At 40.5% G+C, this 22,076-nt stretch overlaps 1 protein-coding gene across 11 annotated transcripts in view; it reads left to right on the top strand.

The window, feature by feature from the left end:
* RASAL2 (RAS protein activator like 2) overlaps positions 1 to 22,076 on the top strand; it is a 187,673-nt gene that overhangs the window by 96,064 nt on the left and 69,533 nt on the right. The window contains exon 1 of one of the 11 annotated variants that reach the window (XM_062004138.1): positions 2,842 to 2,948. The exons of 9 other annotated variants lie outside the window; for them this stretch is intronic. In XM_062004138.1, coding sequence (XP_061860122.1) covers positions 2,852 to 2,948 — 97 coding nt within the window. In that variant the 5' untranslated portion in view covers positions 2,842 to 2,851. Of the gene's footprint in view, positions 1 to 2,841; positions 2,949 to 12,570; positions 12,846 to 22,076 lie in introns of those variants that run through there. One more of the 11 variants, XM_062004139.1, reaches the window with a different exon arrangement.

Here is a 22,076-nt window from a genome sequence, read left to right as displayed (position 1 = left end):
TTGCATATTAACCATTCATACAGTAAAAGCATGATTCAGATTTCCACCATTCATACTGTTTGACAGACTAGTAACAGTTATTACTTCCGTTCCCAAAATAGTCCTCTCTGCTTCCTTCTCACCACCTGCTCACAGTAAATGTGAGTTGTTAAAGCAAATACTTAGTGAAAGTTTTGATTCTGGTATATGGGTGCATCCTTGTGGCATTAATTACTACGAGGGGCTTCTTTTGCCTGCATCTATGAAATTACCAGGAAGGGCTGAAAGCGAGGAAATGGTTTGGGGTTGGGTTGTTTTTTTTGTTTATTTTAAAATTATTAGGAAATAGTATCATCAGGGAGAGATTTTTTTGATATTTTTCTGATGCTTAGGCTGATTTTGGTCCAAAGGGATGAGATATTTGATATTTGCAGATACAGCCAGCTGAGAAAAAAAAATGAAGACCCTCCTACTTGTTTCAACGAACTCTCCTGTGTTTTCTCAGTCACACCTATAACTGAATATGAAGGGTCTCAAGAAAAGATTGCTGAAAGCAGGTCAGAGGTGAAGATCTTCCTTGTAAACTTTTGTTTTGTCCTCACCTTGCATCAGTAGCATTGAGAAATTCTGTTTTGTGTCCAGTCACTTGGTCTAATGGGATGGAAAAACATAGTTTGCATTCTCTGCCCACACTAAATGCTTGCATGCTTGCTGGTTATTGCCTTCCCGATCTAATTGTTCTAACCAACATTAGCCTGGCATGTAGATGAAGAGCATTGGTGGAATGCTTCTGCAAAACAAACAAGCAGCCCAAGGTGAGAGGAGAAGAGAGGAGGTAGGGACTCCTTAAACTACCATTATGGCTGATAAAAGTGCCTGGAACCACACAAAGTAGAGGTTTCTTTTCTTTTTTTTCTCTCTTTATTTTTCTCCTTTCTTTTTGCTTTTTTCCCCCCTTTTTTTGGTCTCTTTTTTTCAAAAAATACACTCCAGTCTCTTGGCAGGTGAGAGAAGAGCCACCAAGACTGAGGACAATCTGGGTAAGCAAGCCTTAATGCTTTTTAGGAACTGCTAGGCAGTCAGCTCTGCATATACAGTGGCTACTGCAAATCAATGTCCATTTATCTTTGCATAGCGCGCTAGCTCATCTGCCAAACTCTTGTGCTGGAATCATCCTCAATTCATCAGAGAACCAACTGGCCATTAGTGCCTTGGACCTCTCTGTAGAGTATTGTTATTACTCAGCTCTTGACTCCCATCTCAGCTCTGCAGCTCTTCTCCCTGTCCTTTTGCACAGTTGCATCCATGCAACCTACTCTTATCACCTCTTCTTCCTCCTTGGGAGGAATCTCCCATGCCCTGATGAGTTGCCATTCTCAGAGTGAAGATTGCCTTTGTGACTCCTGACATGGCAATGGAAGAACAGTCATGCTGATGCCCTGTACTTGGTGCAGCTGATATGCTGGGAACACTGGATCTAGAGTTGGGCCCACCCCTTGAACAGAGATGTTAAGAATCTGGAGATGGTCCAACAGAGATCTGCCAAAGTCAATTTGTTCAGGAGTATGTGACCTATGGAGAGAGGCTGAGACCTGGACTTGCTTAGGCTGGCAAAAAAAGAGGCTGAGGGATTGATCTGATAGCTTATGGCTCTTTGAAAGTTAGTGGTTATGGAGCCAAACCTTCTTGTTAGTGGTAGATGATAAAAAAGGGGGAATGGCCACAAGTTGCACTTTGGGAGATTCAGACTGAGATTAAGAGGAAGTTTGGTACCAGGAGGAGGGTAATGCAGCACTAGAACAGGTTGCCCAGCAAGGTTGTAAAAACTTTATCCTTCAAGGCTTTCACAGCTCAGCTGGACAAAGCCACAGCTGACCTTATCAGACATTTCTAGGCCCTGCTCCAGGTGGAAAAGAGGACTGGGTAAGCTCCAGGGTTTTCTTACAGCCACTGAAAAGCAACTTGTCTCAAGCCGAGACTTTCCTGATTGTTTCCTGATTGTCTGTGTCCCCTGCAGTCTCCAGTGATTTGTGACTCCCAGACAACAAATACTGACTTTGAGACAGAGATAAAGGTCTTGAAGGTACTCAGTTCCTACAAGCTTTCATAATAATGCATGGCCTGGTGATCATATGGGAAGGAGACTGTATGGCTTAAGAAAAAAGTATTGCTGTGTGGGCTCTGATTGGGAGAAAAGTGCTAAAAGGCAAATAGATGGGACACTAGGTACCCTTACTTTCCTGATCACACAACCATTATGTAGTGGACATCCGATCTGGAATTCTAGCTGAGTGAGAAATGACTCAAGTTGGATTTTTTCCGAACCTGAATTTCTGCAAGTTAAGCCCATAAGTGAGTGGACTGAGTCTCAAAGCAACTGCAGCTGTTGCTACCATTTACAGAAAAGCTGATTTTAGATCTCTGAACAACTTCAGGAGTGTACTTCAGAGCTAATAGATAAAACCTACCTTCTGTACTGTGGTGGAAGTGTACGATTTTAAAATTTCATGAAGATGGAATTTTGAGTTTCAAACATTACTTTTAACTTCCTGATTCTTGGGCTTAGTTACATAGTTGATAGATTCTCCTCTCGATGACCACTCCTTCTGCATTTCCTCAAGCTCATTTCTTCAGCAAAAATGTCATGGAATTGATAAAATTTTCTGGTCACACAAACAAGGAAAGAGATGATAGAAAATGAAGCATCAATCTGTTTTGGTGCCAGATCTGTACTGCATTGCTATCAGGTGACCAGTTAGCTGTGCAGAAATCCTGCCTCCGTACTGTTTTAAAAGGTTGTGTCCAGAGGCTTGAAAATAGGGTGAGCAACAGAAGATTAGTTAAGTGACGTCTGGTTTCATTGCTGCCTGGTATGTACCTCTTACAACAGTTCCTGCAAGCCTCTGCTGAGCCCTCCTACATGGGAATGATTGCACCAAGGAAATACTCAGCCCGTGCTCTTCCTTCAGGTAAAAACTTAGCAGGAGAGAACAGAGATTTACTAAAAAGGGTTATTTCAATAACTGCTGTTTCTGAGACAAGGTTGCTTGCAACCTTTGCTTTTATTTATATTCCGCTTGGAATGAGTACTTTGTTATGACCAAATATGATCCTTATGCTCTAAGCTTTATGATGAATACCTGAAAAGGGTTACTACTTTTAGAGGGGATGGGGGGGGGGAGAGGGAGACAGTTTGTTTTGGAAGAGAGATTGTAACCTGGTCAGTGACAAGAATCTGCAATGCACCAATCTTTATATATTCAGTAAAGATTTACTTAGGAAATATACCGGATTTTGGAATAACACACATCCTAAAACTTCCAACAAAACCATGTGCTGAAAAGAAGGCTGTCTCTTCACCTTCCACCACTTAACTTTGCCTCCAAAGAGTGTCTGTTAGAAAGCAAGATTGAAAAAATGTGGTTTACAGTTCCCTTTATCTCAGCCTTAGGGATTTATGATGTGTCTCAATGAAAAAAATTTTCCCAGTAGCACTGTCTGCTTTTTCACCATGTTGCTATCTGCAAAAATATCCGTCTCCCGTCAACTATTATGCATGGCAGAGATGCAGGATAGGGCTTTGGGTTTAGCCCTCAAATTGAAGGGTGTGTTGTGTAGCAGTATCTCTGGCAGGAAGATAGATTTCAGATGTGCTGACTTTACTTGTTTGCAGCTCTTTGGGTTTGCCTGATTTGGGCTTGCATGAGCCTGTTTGTGTACACACGCACAATATACATATGAGAGAGATTCACATCCTTCTCTTTGCAGACCCAGTAGTCTCAAGGATCAGATGCATTTGTGACCATTGCTTTTCTTGTTTAATTCAGAAGCCCTCAGTGAGTGGTTTGAGAGTTACTTGTTTTTGTTTTTTTTTTTTCATTTTCAACCTATAAGTGCTTATTAGCAAAAACCTGAATTGAAAGGTCCCCAACAGCTGACAAAGTAAATGAGATCACTACAGAATGCACCAGTTCTGCACTTATGTGGCTTGATGCTGCTCAGTGGTGGCCAAATAAGTGGCTCTGTGTGTTTGACTGCAGGCAGGTACTGTGTGTGTTCAGCTGCACGCTCTGTTCTTCACTGCATTTCAGCCCTGACCCAACAGTGTTGCCAGAGCCCGTGCATGGGAGTCTTTTGTGAGCTGCGATCTGGAGCCTTTGGCTCAGGTAGTAGTGCAAATGAGGGTTTGCCAAAGACTTCATGCTTTGCCAGTTTCACTTCTAGTACGGTAGGTCACTATCTCCTAGTGCTGTGACTGTGGGGTATGATTAGGAGGAATTGTAACTGAAATTCTCAAACTTTACCTGTTTTTACATAGCATTGTTTACATGTTCTGCCCCAAAATGCAAATATATGCAAACTGAGTTGTGTTTTTAAAACTCTCCTGTGAAATACAGCTACTTTTGGGTTTCATTAAAGAGCCAACGGACTACACAGGCAAACACCTACTGTGTGAAAAGTGTCCTCCTATCTTCTGCATCCACAAGAGAGGTTAAGAAACTTTGAGAAAAGCCCTGAAGTAATCTGAAATTTGGACTATGTACAGTGCAATTTGCTTGCCTTGGAAGGATGAAGAATTTAGACAACTCTGCTTGAAATTAAAATTGACTCCAGGGAGGCTAGATGTAACAAACAGGATGCCTGGATCTCCATGACATTCCCCCTGGGCAATTGGAGTTATTTGTATACAGAAAATTGCCAAGCTGCTATCTTTTTCTACTTCTGTAACACAAGCAAAGCCAAAGGATTTTGGTTTGTTCTGAATGCTGCTGAAATATAATTTCCTTGGACACAGATCATCTGTGCTAAAAGCCAAGTTTCATTATGAAGAAAACTTTATCTGTTTAGATCTTAAAGCTTTTTAGAGCTGAGATTAACCAGGGTACAAATACATAGTCTTAACTTCCTAGTATTGACACATAATTTGTTAAGGATTTTTTCCCCCCTTGAAATGTATTGTTACACCCCTGCCCTCTACTTCCAGCACACACAAAAAATTGCCTTAGAGACTTCAAAATTTTGTTATGTGAGCATAAAGAATATTTTGGAAGTAGAGCACATTGTGCAATGTGGTAGTTGCTAAGAACTGGTAGCTCTTGGACTATTTGAGGCAGCTTTGTTGACTGTATTCTAACCAAACCTCAATTTATTATGAAGAAAGCCATCGTTTTCCTTAGGTTTCTCAACGACAATAAAAAGTTATTTACAAAACTCTTTAGAGAAATCTACCTTAAATCATGCATGAACTTACTGTGGATTGTTGAATTTTGTAGCTTTTCTTTTGTAGTTATTTGATCTTGTGGCAAAAAGTAATTACACTTCACCCAACCATGCATACTTGCCTTTTTTCCTTCAGTAACAACCGGCTTAACACTTAATGGAGAATTAACCTTCTGTCTTACAGCCTGAATTTCCTTATCTTGAGTCTTGTCTAGAGTTAATTTGAACTGTTGAACTAAATTTTAAAATGTTGCTGTAATTAAGTCTCGTTCAGACTTCAGCATTAGTTACAGAATTAGTTGTTGATCAGTTTATTGCTTTAGAATAAATTGATACTTGGCGATGCAAATACTTATGAAATTGGATTAAGTGCATCTAGTTAGAGGTTTGTAAGAAATTAAATGCATTCTCTCCACTGAGCAGGGATGTGCACACTCTTGTCTCCCTGCTTGGCCACCCTTCTTGGTACCAGCTTGCCAGAGGAATTGATTAGACTTCACACGGAGCAATCATGTTTGCATAGGTGTTGTGTCGATGGGTTAGCTTTGAATCTGATCTGGTAGGTGTTCCAAAGAGCCCTGCAGCCATGTGGTGGCTCCAACACAAAGGAGACAGTGGGAGCATGGTGCTTAAGGACAGTATGAGAGCCAAGTTGTTTCCACTTTTGCACTCCCCTCTAGTAGCAGCTTGGAGTTATTGTGGCTTGGATGTAACATGAAGCTGTTCTCTGCATTAGCTTTGATCTAGCCAGTGCACTTACAGTAAGAGTGCAGCCAAGACAGCAGAGATTTGAACAAGGGCTGTGCAAGGTTTTCAGAAGAGCTTGTGTTACTGTCCACTTCTGTTACCGCTGAAGTCTGTACTCTCACATTCATACAGCTACTAGTGCTTGAACTACTTCTGGTATGTCTTTGTGTGTTGCAGTTAGGGCCCATGCCTTGCTTTTGAAAACTATTTTACTAGGGTTGCACATTTTTCTGTTCTAGGCACGGCCTTAAGTTCCTTATCTCATGCTAGCCATGCATACATTGTGTTACAAGTTCATCCACTTCTGTAGCATTCATTTGTTTCTGTAATCTTTTTAGAGTTGAAACTTCAAACCAAGAAAAATATACACACAATATTTGATGGACAAATCAATTACAAACAGTGGGAAAAACATGGAGCCCTTCTGGATGACCCATTCAAAGGCTGAGGGAGCTGGGGCTCTTTAACTTGGAGGAGACTGAGGGGTGACCTCATTAATGTTGACAAATACATAAAGGGTGGGTGTCAGGAGGATGGAGCCAGGCTGTTCTCAGAGATGGCCAATGATATGACAAGGGGCAGTTGGTATAAGCTAGAACACAAGAGGTTCCAAGGAAATACAAGGAAGAATTTCTTCACTGTTGAGGGTGAGGGAGCACTGGAACAGGCTGCCCAGATGGATTGTGGAGTCTTCTTCTCTGGGAATATTCAAAACATACCTGGACAAGTTCCTGTGCTCCTGCTCTGGCAAGAGGGTTGGACTACATCTTTCAAGGTCCCTTCCAACCCTTGAGATTCTGTGATCCTTCCAGGAACTTTTAAGAAATATATCTGTTTTAAATAAGTGCACAAGCAGAGTAGTTAAACCATTACATTTTATTTTAATGACGCTTGAGACTGCCATTTCTACCTTCCCCCCCCCCGCCCCCCCCTTTGTTTTCTGTTGTTTCTAGGAAATTTGAATAATTCTTTTTTTCTCTCATACCTTCTTCTTTCCTCAATGTACTTTTTCCATGTCATGGTATGTTGGACATCCTCATAACAAGCAAATATGCACAAGGAGGGTTGACTGGTATTGTACTATTATGCTGCCCCATATCTTATCTTTAGACTACTGAAAACCTGTGAATTCCTGAATTTCTACTTGGCATTACGTGTTGTTGTTGTGGCCTTTGGCAGGTTTCCATCTGTACATCTGAGCTGTTTGTGCTGAAATGCCTCTGAAGGTATTCAGTGAAAGACTTTCATACATCTGCAGAAAAAGTTCTGAAGAACTTATTGCCATCTTATTAACATTTATAAATATCTAAAGGGTGGGTGTCAGGAGGTTGGGACATCCCTCTTTTCTATAGTAGATAGTAACAGGACAAGGGGTAATGGGATGAAGCTGGAACACAAAAAGTTCCACTTAAACATAAGAAAAAACTATTTCACCGTGAGGGTGAGGGAGCCCTGGCACAGGCTGCCCAGGGAGGGTGTGGAGGCTCCTTCCTTGGAGGTCTTCAAGACCCACCTGGGCTTGTTCCTATGCGACCTGATCTAGGTGACCCTGCTTCTGCAGGGGAGTTGGACTAGATGATCTCTAAAGGTCCCTTCCAACCCCTGCCATTCTATGATTGCTGCCCCAGGATGCAAAGTTTGGGGGGATTTTCTTACCTAAAATTAATTCTGGTTGAAGATGGCAGAATTTACTAAGAAAGCTATAATGGGGCATTAAGTCCATTGTCAATTATATATTGGATTTTTCAATGCAAGACCTCAGATTTACTTTCCATCACATGATAATATCCTTACATCTTCAAAATAATCTATGAACATGTGCTAATTAATCTCCACAATACCTCTGGGAAATAGACAAGTAGAGCTTTTAAAAAATAAATACAAGAAGTGAAGTTTTTGGTGTTTCCCGTGCCATCTTGTGATATTTACACTTCACTGGGGCAGTGACGCACCTCCTGTGGGTGAACTGCTTTTAATCAATGCATAAATGAAAAGATTTGTAATATATGAGATAGGTGGCTCAGGTATTAAATTAGACTTATTCAAGCATATACTGGATATTTTGCTAACCCACTACCGGGTTTGTAAGTGATCACTCTTTCATAGCACAAGGGGAGGAGAGAATTATAACCATGATTTTTATCTGCAAAACAGACAAAATTTTTTTTCAGCAGCACGGCAGAGCTATAATTTACTTAAAAGAGAAATAATAAAGCCACAGAGGAAAAATGGGCTATTGAACTCTGCTGGAGTTCATCAAAAACTCTTCTAACAGGCACCTCTGTGTCGCAAGCAAATCCCCGATTCCCAAAAGAAGCCTTAGAGATGGAGAGAACTATATGTTCTAGCAGTGATTAGTGTCCATTAAGATTCAACTTGGTGTCCTGTAAAGTGCTTTTGTCTACAAGCTAATAATTCTTGATGTGTGTTTGAGACTGTTTTATCTTGTGCATTACCCAGTGAAGAATTAGAGGAGTTTTCTGCTATTTCTTTATCTCAGATGGAACTGCAAATATTTCCTTTGCTAGAAACCTGTTTGTTCAGTAAGTTGGTTGTAGCTTAAGTGAGAATCTAACTAGTGAAAACACCAATCATCGCACTTGTTCCTCACCCGTGGTCATTTCCCACTGTCATGTGGCATGTATGGATGGAAGTGGTATCAGGAAAGCCTACAGCAGTGGTCACCAACTTTACTATCACAAATTTGCACAACAGTGTTGTGCAGTCATAACCTCCTTACCAAAGGGTGGTGTAGGGGATTGCTGATCTAAAGGGTGGGAAAAGGCTCCCTCCAGAAGAGAGTTGCTTTTGATCGTTGTGGGATTAGTGCTCAGACTTGCTTTGACAGCGAGAATTAGACAGAACAGTGTTAACCATCCCAGCCAGGAACAAGCAAGAAGGATTTAAGGAATGTTTTTTGTTGGATTTCACAAACTCTGAATTTTGGTCCTGCTCCTGATAAAACATGTGGTGGTGGGTTGACGTTGGCCAGTTGCTGGCTGCCTACCCAGCCACTCTGACTCCCTTCCTCAACAGGATGGGGAGAAAATAAGTTGGATAACCTCATGGGTCAAGAGAATGACAGGCAAACCAATCACTGTCATGGGCAAACCAGACTTGACTTGGAGAAAAATAATTCAATTCAGTGCCAATTAAAAGAAGTTCACAGGAACAAAACTTCAAGTGACATCTTCCCTTACCCATTTTTTCAACTTCACACCTTCATTCCCAGCCCCTCTCTCTCAGATCTGTTGGCCCTGACTCGAACCAGCGTGGGGAAGGTTTGACTTCTCCTCACCAAGAGCCATCAGCTGCCAGTGCCTTGCTGCCAGCACCCCGAGGGTACTGCTGAGGCAGTTGTGGGGTAGTGTGGTGTTTCTGGATACGTGGGCATATAGGAGAAGTGCCACTTTCCTCTGTGCTGCCGTTGATATGGATATTTGAGGGGAAAATGGGATCCTTATTGAAATGCCATCCTCACATCGTGTCACTTCTCCCTCCTGCTCTCAGTAGTAACATGATTAATACAGGTGTATGAGCTGAATCCTGTACTTTTTTCCTGATAAGACACTATACTCAGCACATACTACAATAATATAAAATTATTCAGATTATCAGTACTAAAAGATGTTAGAAAACCTAATGATGTTTCTTAATTTTTAAATTAATTGCTGAGTCCTTTGCATCAGACTAAGTAATGGAAACTTCATTTGGGAAACCCCAGCTGGGTTTTTTTAGGTAAATTAATCTGGAATATGCTGGCTATATAAAGATGATGTTTATTAAAATGCTTCTCTCCCTGCATAATTTGGCATTTTAACAATCTTCTGCAAGCTGAGTGTTCCCAAATGTATTTCTAATTTGAAGTAGTTCAGAAAGATCATAGGAAGATAGACCTTCCTTAAGTTGACATCTTGCCTTTAATTGTAAATGATTTATACCAAAAGAAATGAATTTTCATTTAAAATTCACTTTAAAAAAAAAATGTCCAACTCTCAGTGATTTTATCTATTCTGCTCTAGTGCTTTTGCTCTGCTAATAGGTTTCTTCAGCCACCACCCCCCGAGTCAGAAGCTGTAAAAGTGCCTGGTTTGAACAGAGGCAGTGGAGCTGGCCAGAAACTTAGTTAATTCATTGCACTGATGTTTTCCTGAGATACTGAGAATGTTCTTCCAATTCAACAGGCCTTTTTTTAGTGAGAAATAGAACCTTGCTTTTGTCAGAAGATGGGTTATTTGAACAAAAGTCAAAAAGTTGGTAATGTTAGCTGGATTTTTTTTCTCAATCTTTATTCAGTGTCAGTGTCTTTTGGAAACATCTTTTATTCCTAAAGCTTGCAAACTGTGCTTCAAATTCCTGAAACTGGGTAAAATACTTCAAAGTATTTGCATGGTTTGACTTTTTTCTCTCCCCCTTGATTTTTAATTATTTTTTAATGTCTTCCTAATTCATTGTCTCTTCCTAAGTCTGGAGCAGGTATAATTGCTTGAAGTGGAGAACTCCTTCAGTGTTTCCGAAAGCTGTTTTAGAGGTCCGTACAGCAAGTTTCAGGGTTGACAAGAAGAGACACCAGGACTGAACCTTCCCACATCACTAAAAATGGCTTCTTTGGAAAAAATAGGCAGATTGTAATCTTGTTTCAGAGCTGGATCTAAATTTTTAACCCTTCTATTTGAACCTCATTTGAAATGAGGGGATTCCTAAATCATGTGAAATAAAAAGGCAAAACATGAAAACAAAACCCAGAAATGGAATCAGACAATTTTCTTTTTTTCTATTTACAAAAAAAAAAAAGAAGGAAAAAAGCCAGGAATTGCCCATGAAAGCATTAGAACTCTTTGAAGAGATGTACAGACCAACTTTTAACATCACAGTCCTTATTTTTTCCATCTTTTTTCTATCATGCCCTGTGGTATCCATGAATTGTCTGATGTTGCTCCACCCTTCAGAGAGATGCTTTTCTGTGGTGCTGCAAATGTAGTCAGCACAGTGCTCTGGAATGAAATGTTGTATGTAATTACCATAGTGTTGGAGGGGTTTTTGCAGAGCAGGGGTGGCGAGAGGGAGGAGATTGCAATCGCTTCAAAGCCGTTACTGCTGTTTTGCAGAATCTGGCTCAACTGAGATCATGAGACCATTTTGTCCTGCCATTTCCGGTAATTAGGCCTTTCTTAAGCAGCAGGTCAAACCAATTTGTCTTTTAGAGGGAATACGTATTTTGTTATATTGCTATTTGTGAAAGGGTTGGGGTGTTTTTTGGAGGGGGGCAGGGAGGTGTTTTTTTGAGCTGCTGTTCTGTTCCAGTGCTAATCTTGGTGCAAGATCCCGGGAGTGTAGTTTAGTGATTGGTTTTAGAGGGCGAGGGAGCAATTACAATTTTCTACTATTTATTTTTCAATCAGTATTGTTTAAACATGCATTCAACAAGTTTCTTTCCCAAGGGCTATGCTGTACTTCTCAAGCAGGTTTGTCACATGAACATTGGCAGGAGGTAGGATGACCAAAGCTTCTGTTTCTTCCAGGGGAAACACTGTGAGGGTGTGAGAGGTTGCTGCTGCAGAGAAGGTCCAGAAGCTCATCATGAGTAGTTCAGTGAGAAGAAAAAGGAATTGGGTAGCAGTAGTAGGGAAAAAAAGTGAATGAGAGGATAATATTGTGTTGTAAAGAAGTGACAAAATTACAGTAAAATACGTATGTTCAGCCCCCTCCCGCCCACCCCCATCATTAACTGCCAAAGGAAGGAGAGAGCATGCAGCCTCCTGGCTCTTCACGAGCAATTTTAGCCTGTTTAACAACAGGCTGAACAACTTTGCATTCCTCTGTGTGTGTGCTTGTCTGCTCTGGTCCCTGACTGGCAGGTGGGATCTGCTGAGAATCAAACCGTGGACTTTTAAACTGATCCAACTTGACACACTGTTCTCAGCAGGGACACTATAATGTATAAGGGACATTATGATGGTGGCAGTAACCAAACTGCGTAGGTTTTTGCTTCTCTGCCTTAAAGAGCAGCTTTTGTCTTTTTACTTCAGAGCAATGCTCTACATGGAAGTTCAGCTCTCAGCACTTCTAAAATAAAAGAGAACAGAGCTAGGAAAAGGCTTTTGGTATCAGACTTCACCATTTCACTTTCTAAGCCATAGATCTTAGATTAAATTTAAAAGGAAAAAAAAAAGGCAGTGCAGGAAACAAAGGCGGGGGGGGGGGATTAATTGTTTGTTTAAGTGACTCTCCAGGGCTTTTTTGGTACTGAGTGTTTCCAAGGCTGTAGAAACATTTGAAGGGGAGAAATGTCTTCACATAAAGTTCAGTTTTGTCAGACACACTCAGACGTATCTTGTTCAGCTGACAAAGCTACATTTTCGTCTTGACTGGCTTCTTACAGTTGGGACAGTGTATGTGGTGATATCAGCCTCTTAAGTTTCCCTGTAGCTGATTTTAGACTTGGAGTCAGCTGCTTGAAATCCCTGAATTTTCTCAGCATCAGATGTGTTTTTGCTTGACAGGAGTCTCCTCCTGCCCACACCCCCTTCCACCCCACCCTGAATGCTTGCGCCGTCTCTCAGCTCCCCAACCCTCCCCTGGGACAGGAAAAATGAAGTGTCTGCCCATCCTGGGTAGATTATGTCGCTGCTTGCAGAGAGGACAGCGTGTATCCCATACCCTGCGAGGGAAGGCGAGCGACGGAAGGGCGGCTATTGTTCAACTCAAGCCAAGGAGCTGAAAAGAGAGGCTTGGGCTTGACGGGCTTTGGCTCTGGCTTTTCTGCATTCCAAACCGGCTGAGGCAGAGGAGAGCGAGCGCGGGAGAGGAGTGCGCAGAGGCTTCACTGACTTTCTGGTTGGCATGGTGGCAGGACCATGGTAGAGGTATTTAGGATTACCGCAGAATGCAGTACACAGGTGAGAGAGATCCCTTCTGACACCATCCATGCAAATAGGGGACTGTATTGCTGCAGTATTTCCAGTGAGGCGGAATCGAGTAGAAGGCAGTTTTGCTGGAGATTTAAAGGACTGGACTTAAAGCAATTAGAAACTTGAAAGGTTTTGCATGTATATATCAACTCCTTTTTTCCATTATGTCAGTTTTATACACAGATTTTAAAGATATATTTACACAGGTTTAATGTGATGAATGGAAAAGTGGATTATTGGTACTTTTCTGCTCACTGCTACAGAAATTACATGTTAGTGTTCAAACATTATGTGGACACAAAGATGAGAAACATGTTTTTATAACGGCTTTCAAAGTTAAAAATGTAATTTATTGCTACTTAAATCATTAGGTTTACTTTTCTCCCTCTCCTTGAAAGCCTTTACTTACCTAAAATAACTCAGTACATTTTTATATGACATTGGATTTCTGGATAAGGCCACACATCATTCTTCAAGGGCACACTGTGGACATATTTTTCAGTGTTTAGATGTGGCTGGCATTGCATGATATTTTCAGCATATGATATTGCCAACCTTGCTTCCTGTCCACCAGCAAGTGATGGTAAATCAAAGCAGTTCAGGGAATCCTACAGGTTGCTCATAAAAACAAGAGGATTTGTTTTCCTTTCAATGTGAAGGGCACTGCCTTAGTAATGCTGTTTGCTTTTCTAGCAGCTTTTGTCTTAAAATATATTGTTACATGATAGCAAGCTGGAAAGCATTTAAATGTCATGCCTTTTGGTATAGTTAAACATTTTTCAGTAGCTAGGAAAGCAGTGAATGCTAAGGAAACTGGGAATGGAATCTCCCAGTTAATTTTTTTTCTACCTTGGAAACATCCTTTAATAGATACTGATTATGAAGTCCTCCTTAGTCATTTTCCTCCTCATCTATAAAGCAGGGAGAATACTAATTTGCTAACTTGGAGAGACTGTTTTTGTTAGCCTTAACCAATGAGATGGTTATGCAGCTGCTTTTGAATGACATGATCAGAAAATGAAAACCTTCTGCCTTAGCTTTTTTTGGACAAACGTGTTTCTTTCAAAAACACGCAAACTTTTGGCAAACTAATCAGAAGGGCTCAAGGCAACACAATCTCAACATCTTCCAAGTTTCATTTAGGTGATTTTAGGGTGGTTACCAGGAGGTACCATTTAGAATTTCCTGTCTCTTTTGGGGCTCTTTCATACGATTAACATGTTAATAGGGTAGTGAATTAAATATACAATACTGGGGATTTCTGGAAGGCAGACCTGAGCAGCAATTTCCAGTCCTGCAAATTCTTCACGTTGTGCCCAGCTTTATCTCACATTCTGTGGTGCTCTCACACTTTCTCTCTAGAAAATCTGTGGAGAGGGGAAAAACAATGTGATTGTAATGAATACTTGAGGTGACTTCTGTCAGAAAGATCTGTCATGGCTCTCTAAAGCTCCTGGGAACAAATCAGCTTCATTTTTATATAAGCAGGAGGCAAGGGCACTCTGGTATAATGAGGCTAGACCTGCTTCTTGCCATTTTCTGGTATCTTGGAGCGAGTGTTGCACCAGCTATACAATATTTGAAGTCAGAGAATTCTGTGATGCAGCAAAAGACAGGATATGAATGGCATTTGCAAATGGCTTGTTAGCATCAAGAGACAGATTCATTTTTCCAGCCTGTAGAGATATGTACCTTTTCAAAGCTTTAATTCTCCACAAAGGGAATATTTCCTTTTATCTAGATTTCTTGGCTAATTGACATCAGACAGCACAAATGTTTTTTAAGAGAGCTTATAATGGTGATATTTGAAACTGGGCCAATGGCAGAAGGGAGACCTAATGATCCACTTCCATTTAATTTTTGACATATATGGGTGACTGCCTCTAGTAAAAGAGAAGAATATCTGCAGAAGTAGTCAGCAAGCAAATGATGCAACTACAGTCAGTATTTACAGTTTCTAAAATATCACCTATCTCCACATGGTAAATGGTCAACAGACTTTATAAGTTAAAAGATTTAGTGGGAAATGGTGCCAAAAATGTTGTGGTAAAAGTAACTGCAAAATATTGGATTGTGGAACTATGTAATTGCTGGTTATCTGAGCAGATGATGGCAGCTACGAATAGCTGTGGCGAGTCTGTATACAGTTCCCTTCCACAGCTGAACAGTGCTGCTCCTTAGGCAGGCAGAGGATCTACTGTGATGACACACAACACTGCGTTTTTCTTCCCTTGCACCTGCAGCATGCTCAGCAGAGACCTTAGGAGGGCAATGTTGTGATGTGGATGCCTGCCAGAGAAGTGAAACAGCTCCACCAATGTGTTTGCTTAGAGTAGGCCTCTGGGCAACCTTCAAAAGTGGCACCAACCACAAGCATTCAGAAATGCAAGTCTGGCTTAGAAAAGAGGAGATTGAATTATGTTATAAGGAAAAATTGATTTTAATGGTTGTTTTGATCATTTTTGGAGTAGGCTTAAGTCGGATTTTCAAGCTCTGTTGCACTTAAACTGAGAAGGCCTAGTCCTTTTTGTAGATTACAGGTTGTAATCTTCCCTATGTTTGCTTGATTCCATGGGTGATGGCTACAGAAAAAATGCAAAATGTACAAAATAGAGCATTAATCCAATATCAGCTTTCACAACATTTATTCTCTTAAAGTCCAGTCCTTGTATGTCCTAAAGTCACTTTGAAATGTCAGCTGTATTGTCAAGGGGAACCCTCACCAGTGTCCAAGAAGAATCTTTAAGATATTGCATCAGTCAGAAATTGAGCCCTTGTCCACAAGATAGAGGACATGGTATGTCCTTGTAAAAACTCCCTAAACTCATCTCTTGCTGTGTTTCCTTGCTTCACTATTAAATTTGATCCCTAATTTGGAAACAGATTAGAAAAACCTTCCATGTACTGCCTTTCTTGTACTCATCTGTAATGTTTGGGAAGGCCTTGGGCTTTGGCAGTTGCCTTATTTTGATATATTACAGTATTCCTATAAACACAGGTGGAACTTGAGTAGTAAGAAGGAAGGAGACCACATGATTCATAGGCAGAGGTAGGAAATCTTATTGCTGGTCATAACCACTCACTTTCCAAAATGCTCCTGCTTTTCTTCTGCTTACCTGGTAAGTGCAAGCTGCATGCATATTAGACACTTCAGAGTTTGGTGGTGGTGGTTTTCTGTCTCATTACCTGGTGTTAGAGGTACAGGTTGTTTTGAATTAGGGTTTTTTTTCCTCTTTTTTTCTCTTTGCTGATCAAGGAGTGTTCAACTCCCACCTGATGATGTCGGCAAGGCTGCGGTTACTTGACATATAAAGGGAGCAAGCAGTGACCTCAGGGTGGAGTAAAGCTCCCTGTTGGCACAGCACCTTCAACCCTGCCCTGCAAGAATTGCTGGTATTTAGTTTGTGCTGAAAACAAGCAAGTTGAACTCGTTGTGGGAGTGCTACATAAAGCTGTTACCTTGTAGGAAAGAGGGTAAATAATTTGATGGGATGGTGTGGCAATTTCTGCATGATCTGGCCGGATGCTTAAGAAGTCATATGGTCAGTGGAATATCACATATTGATCATGTTGAGTTGCTTCCCAAAATGCTTTTAAGCCATCTGTGTGGGTCTTATACATTATGATGACACCAGAATGCTGCAGGCTAAGACGTTTAGTTCTCCCCTATCTGAAACTGTTTTTCTCAAAACTAAAGGGGTTTTTTTATCTATGTGATCATATCTAGTCAGAGAAAGCAAAAAAAAACGGCCAGCAAACCAACCACCAGCTAAACCCCAGCCCTCACTGAGTTACGTTGTTTATTTGCTTGCTGGAGGTGTCATCACAATAACTTCCTCTAAATAACAAAAATCATTCCTGGCTGTTTCCCTGCTCTGGTTCGTTCCCTACCCAAGGGAAAATTGTAGGTCAGAAAGCAGAAGTAGAGACTAAAATGAAAGATGGTAGCGTTCCAACAAAACTGCCTTAATCAATTATTTTCACTTGCTTTTTTTTCTGACTTGGGGCAAAATTCAGCACTTGTGAAGACACATGTTGTGCAAACTACATGGCCTGCAGGTTGAGCAAGAGCAATTGTTTTCCTTCTCCATGCCTGACCACAGCATTCATGGGGAAGTGCTTTGCTGTCCCAGTAGCATCTTGGAGGATAGCTTAGTGCCAGGCATCCCCATTCCCCAAAAACCTGCCTGCCTGTTTTCTCTTCCTGACCATTCATGGCCCATCAGCATCTTGAATGGCAAAGGATCAAGCAGTTGAGGTCTCAAAGGCAGCAATAACCTGTCAGATTCCCAACCCTTTGTACTCTACCTGTCCCTGTCCATTACAAGCACTGAGAAGAATTATTTAAAGATACTTTTTCCATCGTGTTCCAGTATAATTTCTGATAATTCCATCAGATGTTAAGTGTCTCCCTGTCTATTCTTTCTAATAAAGCCCCTTTATAGTGATTTAGAACAGATAAATTCTGAAGGGTCTTTGAGATAATCTTTAAAATAGCGGTGGTGCTGTACCTGAACTGCTTAAGCAAGACTTCTGCCTTTAGACACAGGGCAGGGAGGAGCAGATACTTCAGCTTACTGCCTGCCTGCAATGGGGTTTTTTGGCAGTTACTTTATTTTCTTTTTAATACCTAGGAGACTTGGAAGTACAGCCAGCAAAGCTTCTTTGCTTGGCAAAGTTGATATTTGTAGGACTACTACTAGGTGATATGGGTCTGGGGAATAGAAGGAAGGAAACAGTGCTCTGGGGGTTTTGGTTTTTTGCTATTTTCTTTCTAGTAGCTGTACAAAAATAGTGTTTGTTCTTGTTAACTTTGGTCATGTTTAAGCTGTACTTTAAAGTTTGCATTTCTTGGAAGTTCTTGTTCAGATAAACAGTATGATGCTGATATCTCCTTCAGACACTGGCAATTTCAGTCCTAGCACCATTAAAGGTCAAAAAATCACTCCCTGTTCTTCTTTCATACTACTTTAAAAGATGGAAGAAACCCTTGGGTTTCTGAGCTGGATCTTCAGATCTGTGAAGCAGGTGATATAACTGGGCTCAGTGGACAGGGGATCAGACCCTGGATGTTGATCTTTTTCATGTTCCTCATCCATTCTTGAAGGTTTTGCACCTCTTGGGGCTTAATTTTTTCTTTGAATCTTAACATTAAAGGAACGTTTCTAATGCCAAATAACTTTAGAACTAACTATTTCTAGTAAAGATGTGAGCTCAGAAATCCTTTTTTACATTGAAGTGCATGAGACTTGATTTTGGGTGGTGGGAAAGAATATAGAAAGTATTCTCTGTGAAGACATTCTTGGGAAAAAAAGTCATTGCATGAATATAAGCATCAGAAATTAAGAAGTCTTTATATACTGCTTGTTAAAGATATAGCTGGGTGCATTCATACTTGAGTACAAGATGTCTGTTTACATGAGGCATATGGCTCACAGTTTGGAAAGGCACTCCAGAGTGGATAACTCTGTAAATAATGTCTTAGCCCTAATTTGGAATTAAATTAGCTTAAATGTTTTTAGAGTAGTCATTAATAGATACTTACAAACTACCCTACTGCCAGCAGCAGAACTTGACCAAATCCTTTCGCTACGCTCAGAACACCTGAAGTTGGACTGAACAGAAAAGTGTAATTAATTTGGTGTGGAAATGATGAAAGAAAAAGCCCATTGGTTGCTTCCTCAGTGAAGTGATGAAAATCTAACCGTTCTCTCCTGCAGAAATGCTGGTGTCAGAGCTCTTACTGCTTCTGGTTAGGTAACTGTTTTGAGACACTGGCGAAGTGTTTCTCTCTGGAAAGTGGACAATAACAGGATGGTTTGACCTATAACAGTGAAACTTTCATATTGATAGTTCTTCTGATTTTTGGAACTGGTTTACTTGGGGTTGACATGCCCATGAACCAAAATCACAGTAATGTGATTATTCTTCAATTATAGTATTTTTTTTAAAGATAATTTAAGATTGCATCTTTATTGCTGTACGTGAGCAACATGATGGTTCGTTCTGTACTTACCACCTTGGCCTCTGGATAGAGCCAAGTTTCTTATACAATGCTGGACATTCTTGTGATCTGGATGCAAGTATATGTCTCACTGTTGATCTTCAGCTGATAGTTTCATTCCACTTTTTGTGCTCTCCTCAAGCATCTCTTTATTAGTACATCCTGGAGGAAATAAAGTATAGAGGTGTATAGTCTTAGACTCAGAAAAGCTTTTATTTTGTGGGCCAATACTGTCAGCAGCTTGAAGGATTCATCTCCAGCCCTTACAGCATTGCAGTCTGGCATCAGTTTTGTCAGGCAAACACAATACTGGGATCTAAAGAGGGAACTGAGGCAGATACCCTTCTGAGAAAAGCTACCTTGTTTATATTGTGTTACAACGTTCAGGAGGAAAATATTATGGAAAAATTGAAGACATCTTTTAAAAGTAGATTAAAATTCAGCTCCTTAGCAAATACCTTCATAGGCATCTGACAGCCTTTTTTCTTTATCCTGGAAAGCATGGCTGTGATTTTAAGATACTGTGTGCACTCAAAATAGTTCATATGCACCAACGAAACACAATATAATGAGAGATCTCTAAAGACACAATTTGCTGTTATGGAACAGACTTTGAAGCATTGATTAGGTTCATATAGACAGATGTATTTTTATATTGCAAGGGAAGCATAAGCCAACTTCTTTGCTTTGTGTCCGAGTAAACTGATTTAAGTGAATTTTTGCCTGAGGACCACAAATAGGCTTAGATATTTACCCATTTTTGGAAGTGTTTGTGGTAGGGACCTGCTACTTGGTTTCAGTACAGGTGAGGTACGAATCCTCAGCAAAGAGACTGGATGGTTTTGCTAGAGAGACTCAGTGAGCACAGAAGAGCAGTATGCAGGCAACCTCGGGTTTAGTTTAATTTTTCATTTGAGTTGACCTATTTGTCTCCAATGCCCTGTCAAAACTAAGTGTTGAAATAGCTTTCTGGCATTATTTAAAATGTCCCTTGTACAAGAGAGCTCATGCCTGTACTATTATATACTAGAGAACTTCAAGGTTTGTTGTTTCTCTCACCTTCATTTTGAGCCTTTCTGTCCCTATTTATCTTTGCAGGCTGTCAGCAGGCACAGCCCCTGGATTCCTCACTGCTCCAACAATTGTTATTTAGGAAATTCTTTGCTCTGCCTCCCTCCTGTGTAACCGCTAGGTTAACGTCTCTCATCTCAGCTGGCATTGGAAGGACAGCAGTGTTTGCTCAGGAAAGCAGAGGAAGCTATTACCCTGGTTAAAGATAATATTGCATCAGTGCTGTGGCATGTAGAGGTTGTCATCTTCAGCTGGATGAGAGCTGTTGAGAGTGAGTGCTAAAGATCACTGACTGTGCTAAAATCACTTCATTAAGCAATCTGAAAGGATAAAATGCTAGCCAATGATGTCTGTGTGTGGGCTGGTACTTCATCAGCATGGTTTCACTTTCCACAACAGGATGGACTGGCTTAAAGAGAGACCTGAGTGTCCATCATTTTTTTTTAACTGATAAAGAGGGCTTTGTGTACTTTACCATGCTCCAACAGGGCTTCACCTTCTCATCTGACGTAAATCTGCTATTGATTTACATTGCAACAGAATTATTCTATTCTGCAGCTCATAGTTTGTTCCTAGGATTGTGTCACGATGTTACACACGGGTTTTACTTATGTAGCTTAAGCCAAAAAGTGTGTCACAAAATAACTGTGAATCCTTCCACCAGGATTCCATAATACACAATGAGTTACTCGGCCTTGTGCATCTGAATGCTCTTGAACTAGATTATGGTGTGGTTAGAAGGCTGTTCCATTGTAATACCGCTGCTCCAGGAAAAACGGCTTTCATTATAGATAGACATTTAAAATGATTTAATGCAGGAAATGGAGCCTTTTGCATATAGAATTGACGTTTTTAGATGTCTAGGAAACTTATTTACAAGGTAGCTTACTTGTTCCGTGCTGTGGCATTGAATAGGATTGGAAAGTTATTACTGCTTTGCATTTTTTCTGGGGCAAAATGACTCGGCTAGCCTATGTCCTAATGGACAGGTGTAGAGGTGAGTGGTTTTATCTGATACGTATGACATTGATCCAGGAGTCAGAGGAGTGGGTGTTTATTGTTTCTTGTGGATTAACTTGTGCTGCAGCCTCAGCAAGCTATTCTATATGTCTCTGCCTGCCTGCTTTTTGTGGGGGGGAAAAAAAATGTTCCTTCTACCCATTCTGCCCCTTTTCTGAAGGGAGCATTTCATTTTTCAAGAGCACAAATATCCTGTCTTTATTCACTCCTAAATTAACTGTAAAACATTTTAATAAGAATGACTTGGATATGCAATGTCTAATGTGTATTGCTGTGAGGACATCATCTACTGACTATAGCAATAGCCATCAATCAGTCCGTCAGAGGTTTGTCCCCAGTGCAAGTAAGATCCATTTTTCCTCTTCTTGTAAGTGCCTCATGCAGAGAACATTAATACATTATGATTTATAATGCTACCATGACTTTGTGCTTACAAAGCATCTGTATCAGAAGGCATCTGTGCTCTATTATTTGCATATATTATGAATTATCATTTACTAAAATTCCTGTAGAAAAATCTGAGCACTCATGCTTCTGTGTAGTTTCACTTATCAAGAATGCTAATTTTTAAATCCACAGGATGGCAAAGCTGCTTAGCTTCATAGGTTTCAAAATGAGGAGGGTGACTTTTCTGACAACTACAGAAAGGAGCAGAAGCTCACTCACTGTTGGTAATGCAAAGAATTACCAGTTGGGAATGTATACAAGTTTTAAATGATTTGTTTATATAAGAACTTCCAAAACATGAGGGCTTGGTTTAATTTTCAATCTTTTGGAACTCAGGAGTGAGAGAGATGAACAATACTTTGAAGGGATTTTATCACGTTTTCACCTTCTCTTCTGTACAGCTACTGGTACTGCTTTTGGAAAACAGCATCTCTCAAGGCAGAGATTAGCTGCTGCTTACTCCTGGGGTGTGAGAGGTTTTATTGCTACTTTGCCGATCTCTCCTACCTGTCTGTATCTTTCCAGCACAGGTTATTTTCACACTTTGCATACTTCAGCTCCAGTCAGTTGATAGAGCAATTTCTATCTATATTTGCATTGGTTCAACAAACTATTTTTCCAGTCTGGGTAGATCTCACAGCATGAAAACAAGTTAGTCATGTTTTGAATATTCCTGT

Source organism: Colius striatus, chromosome 10 (genome assembly GCF_028858725.1).
Source record: "Colius striatus isolate bColStr4 chromosome 10, bColStr4.1.hap1, whole genome shotgun sequence".
NCBI classification, from domain to species: Eukaryota; Metazoa; Chordata; class Aves; order Coliiformes; family Coliidae; genus Colius; species Colius striatus.
Note: the sequence above shows the minus strand (reverse complement) of the source record. Positions and strands in the feature narration are given on the sequence as shown.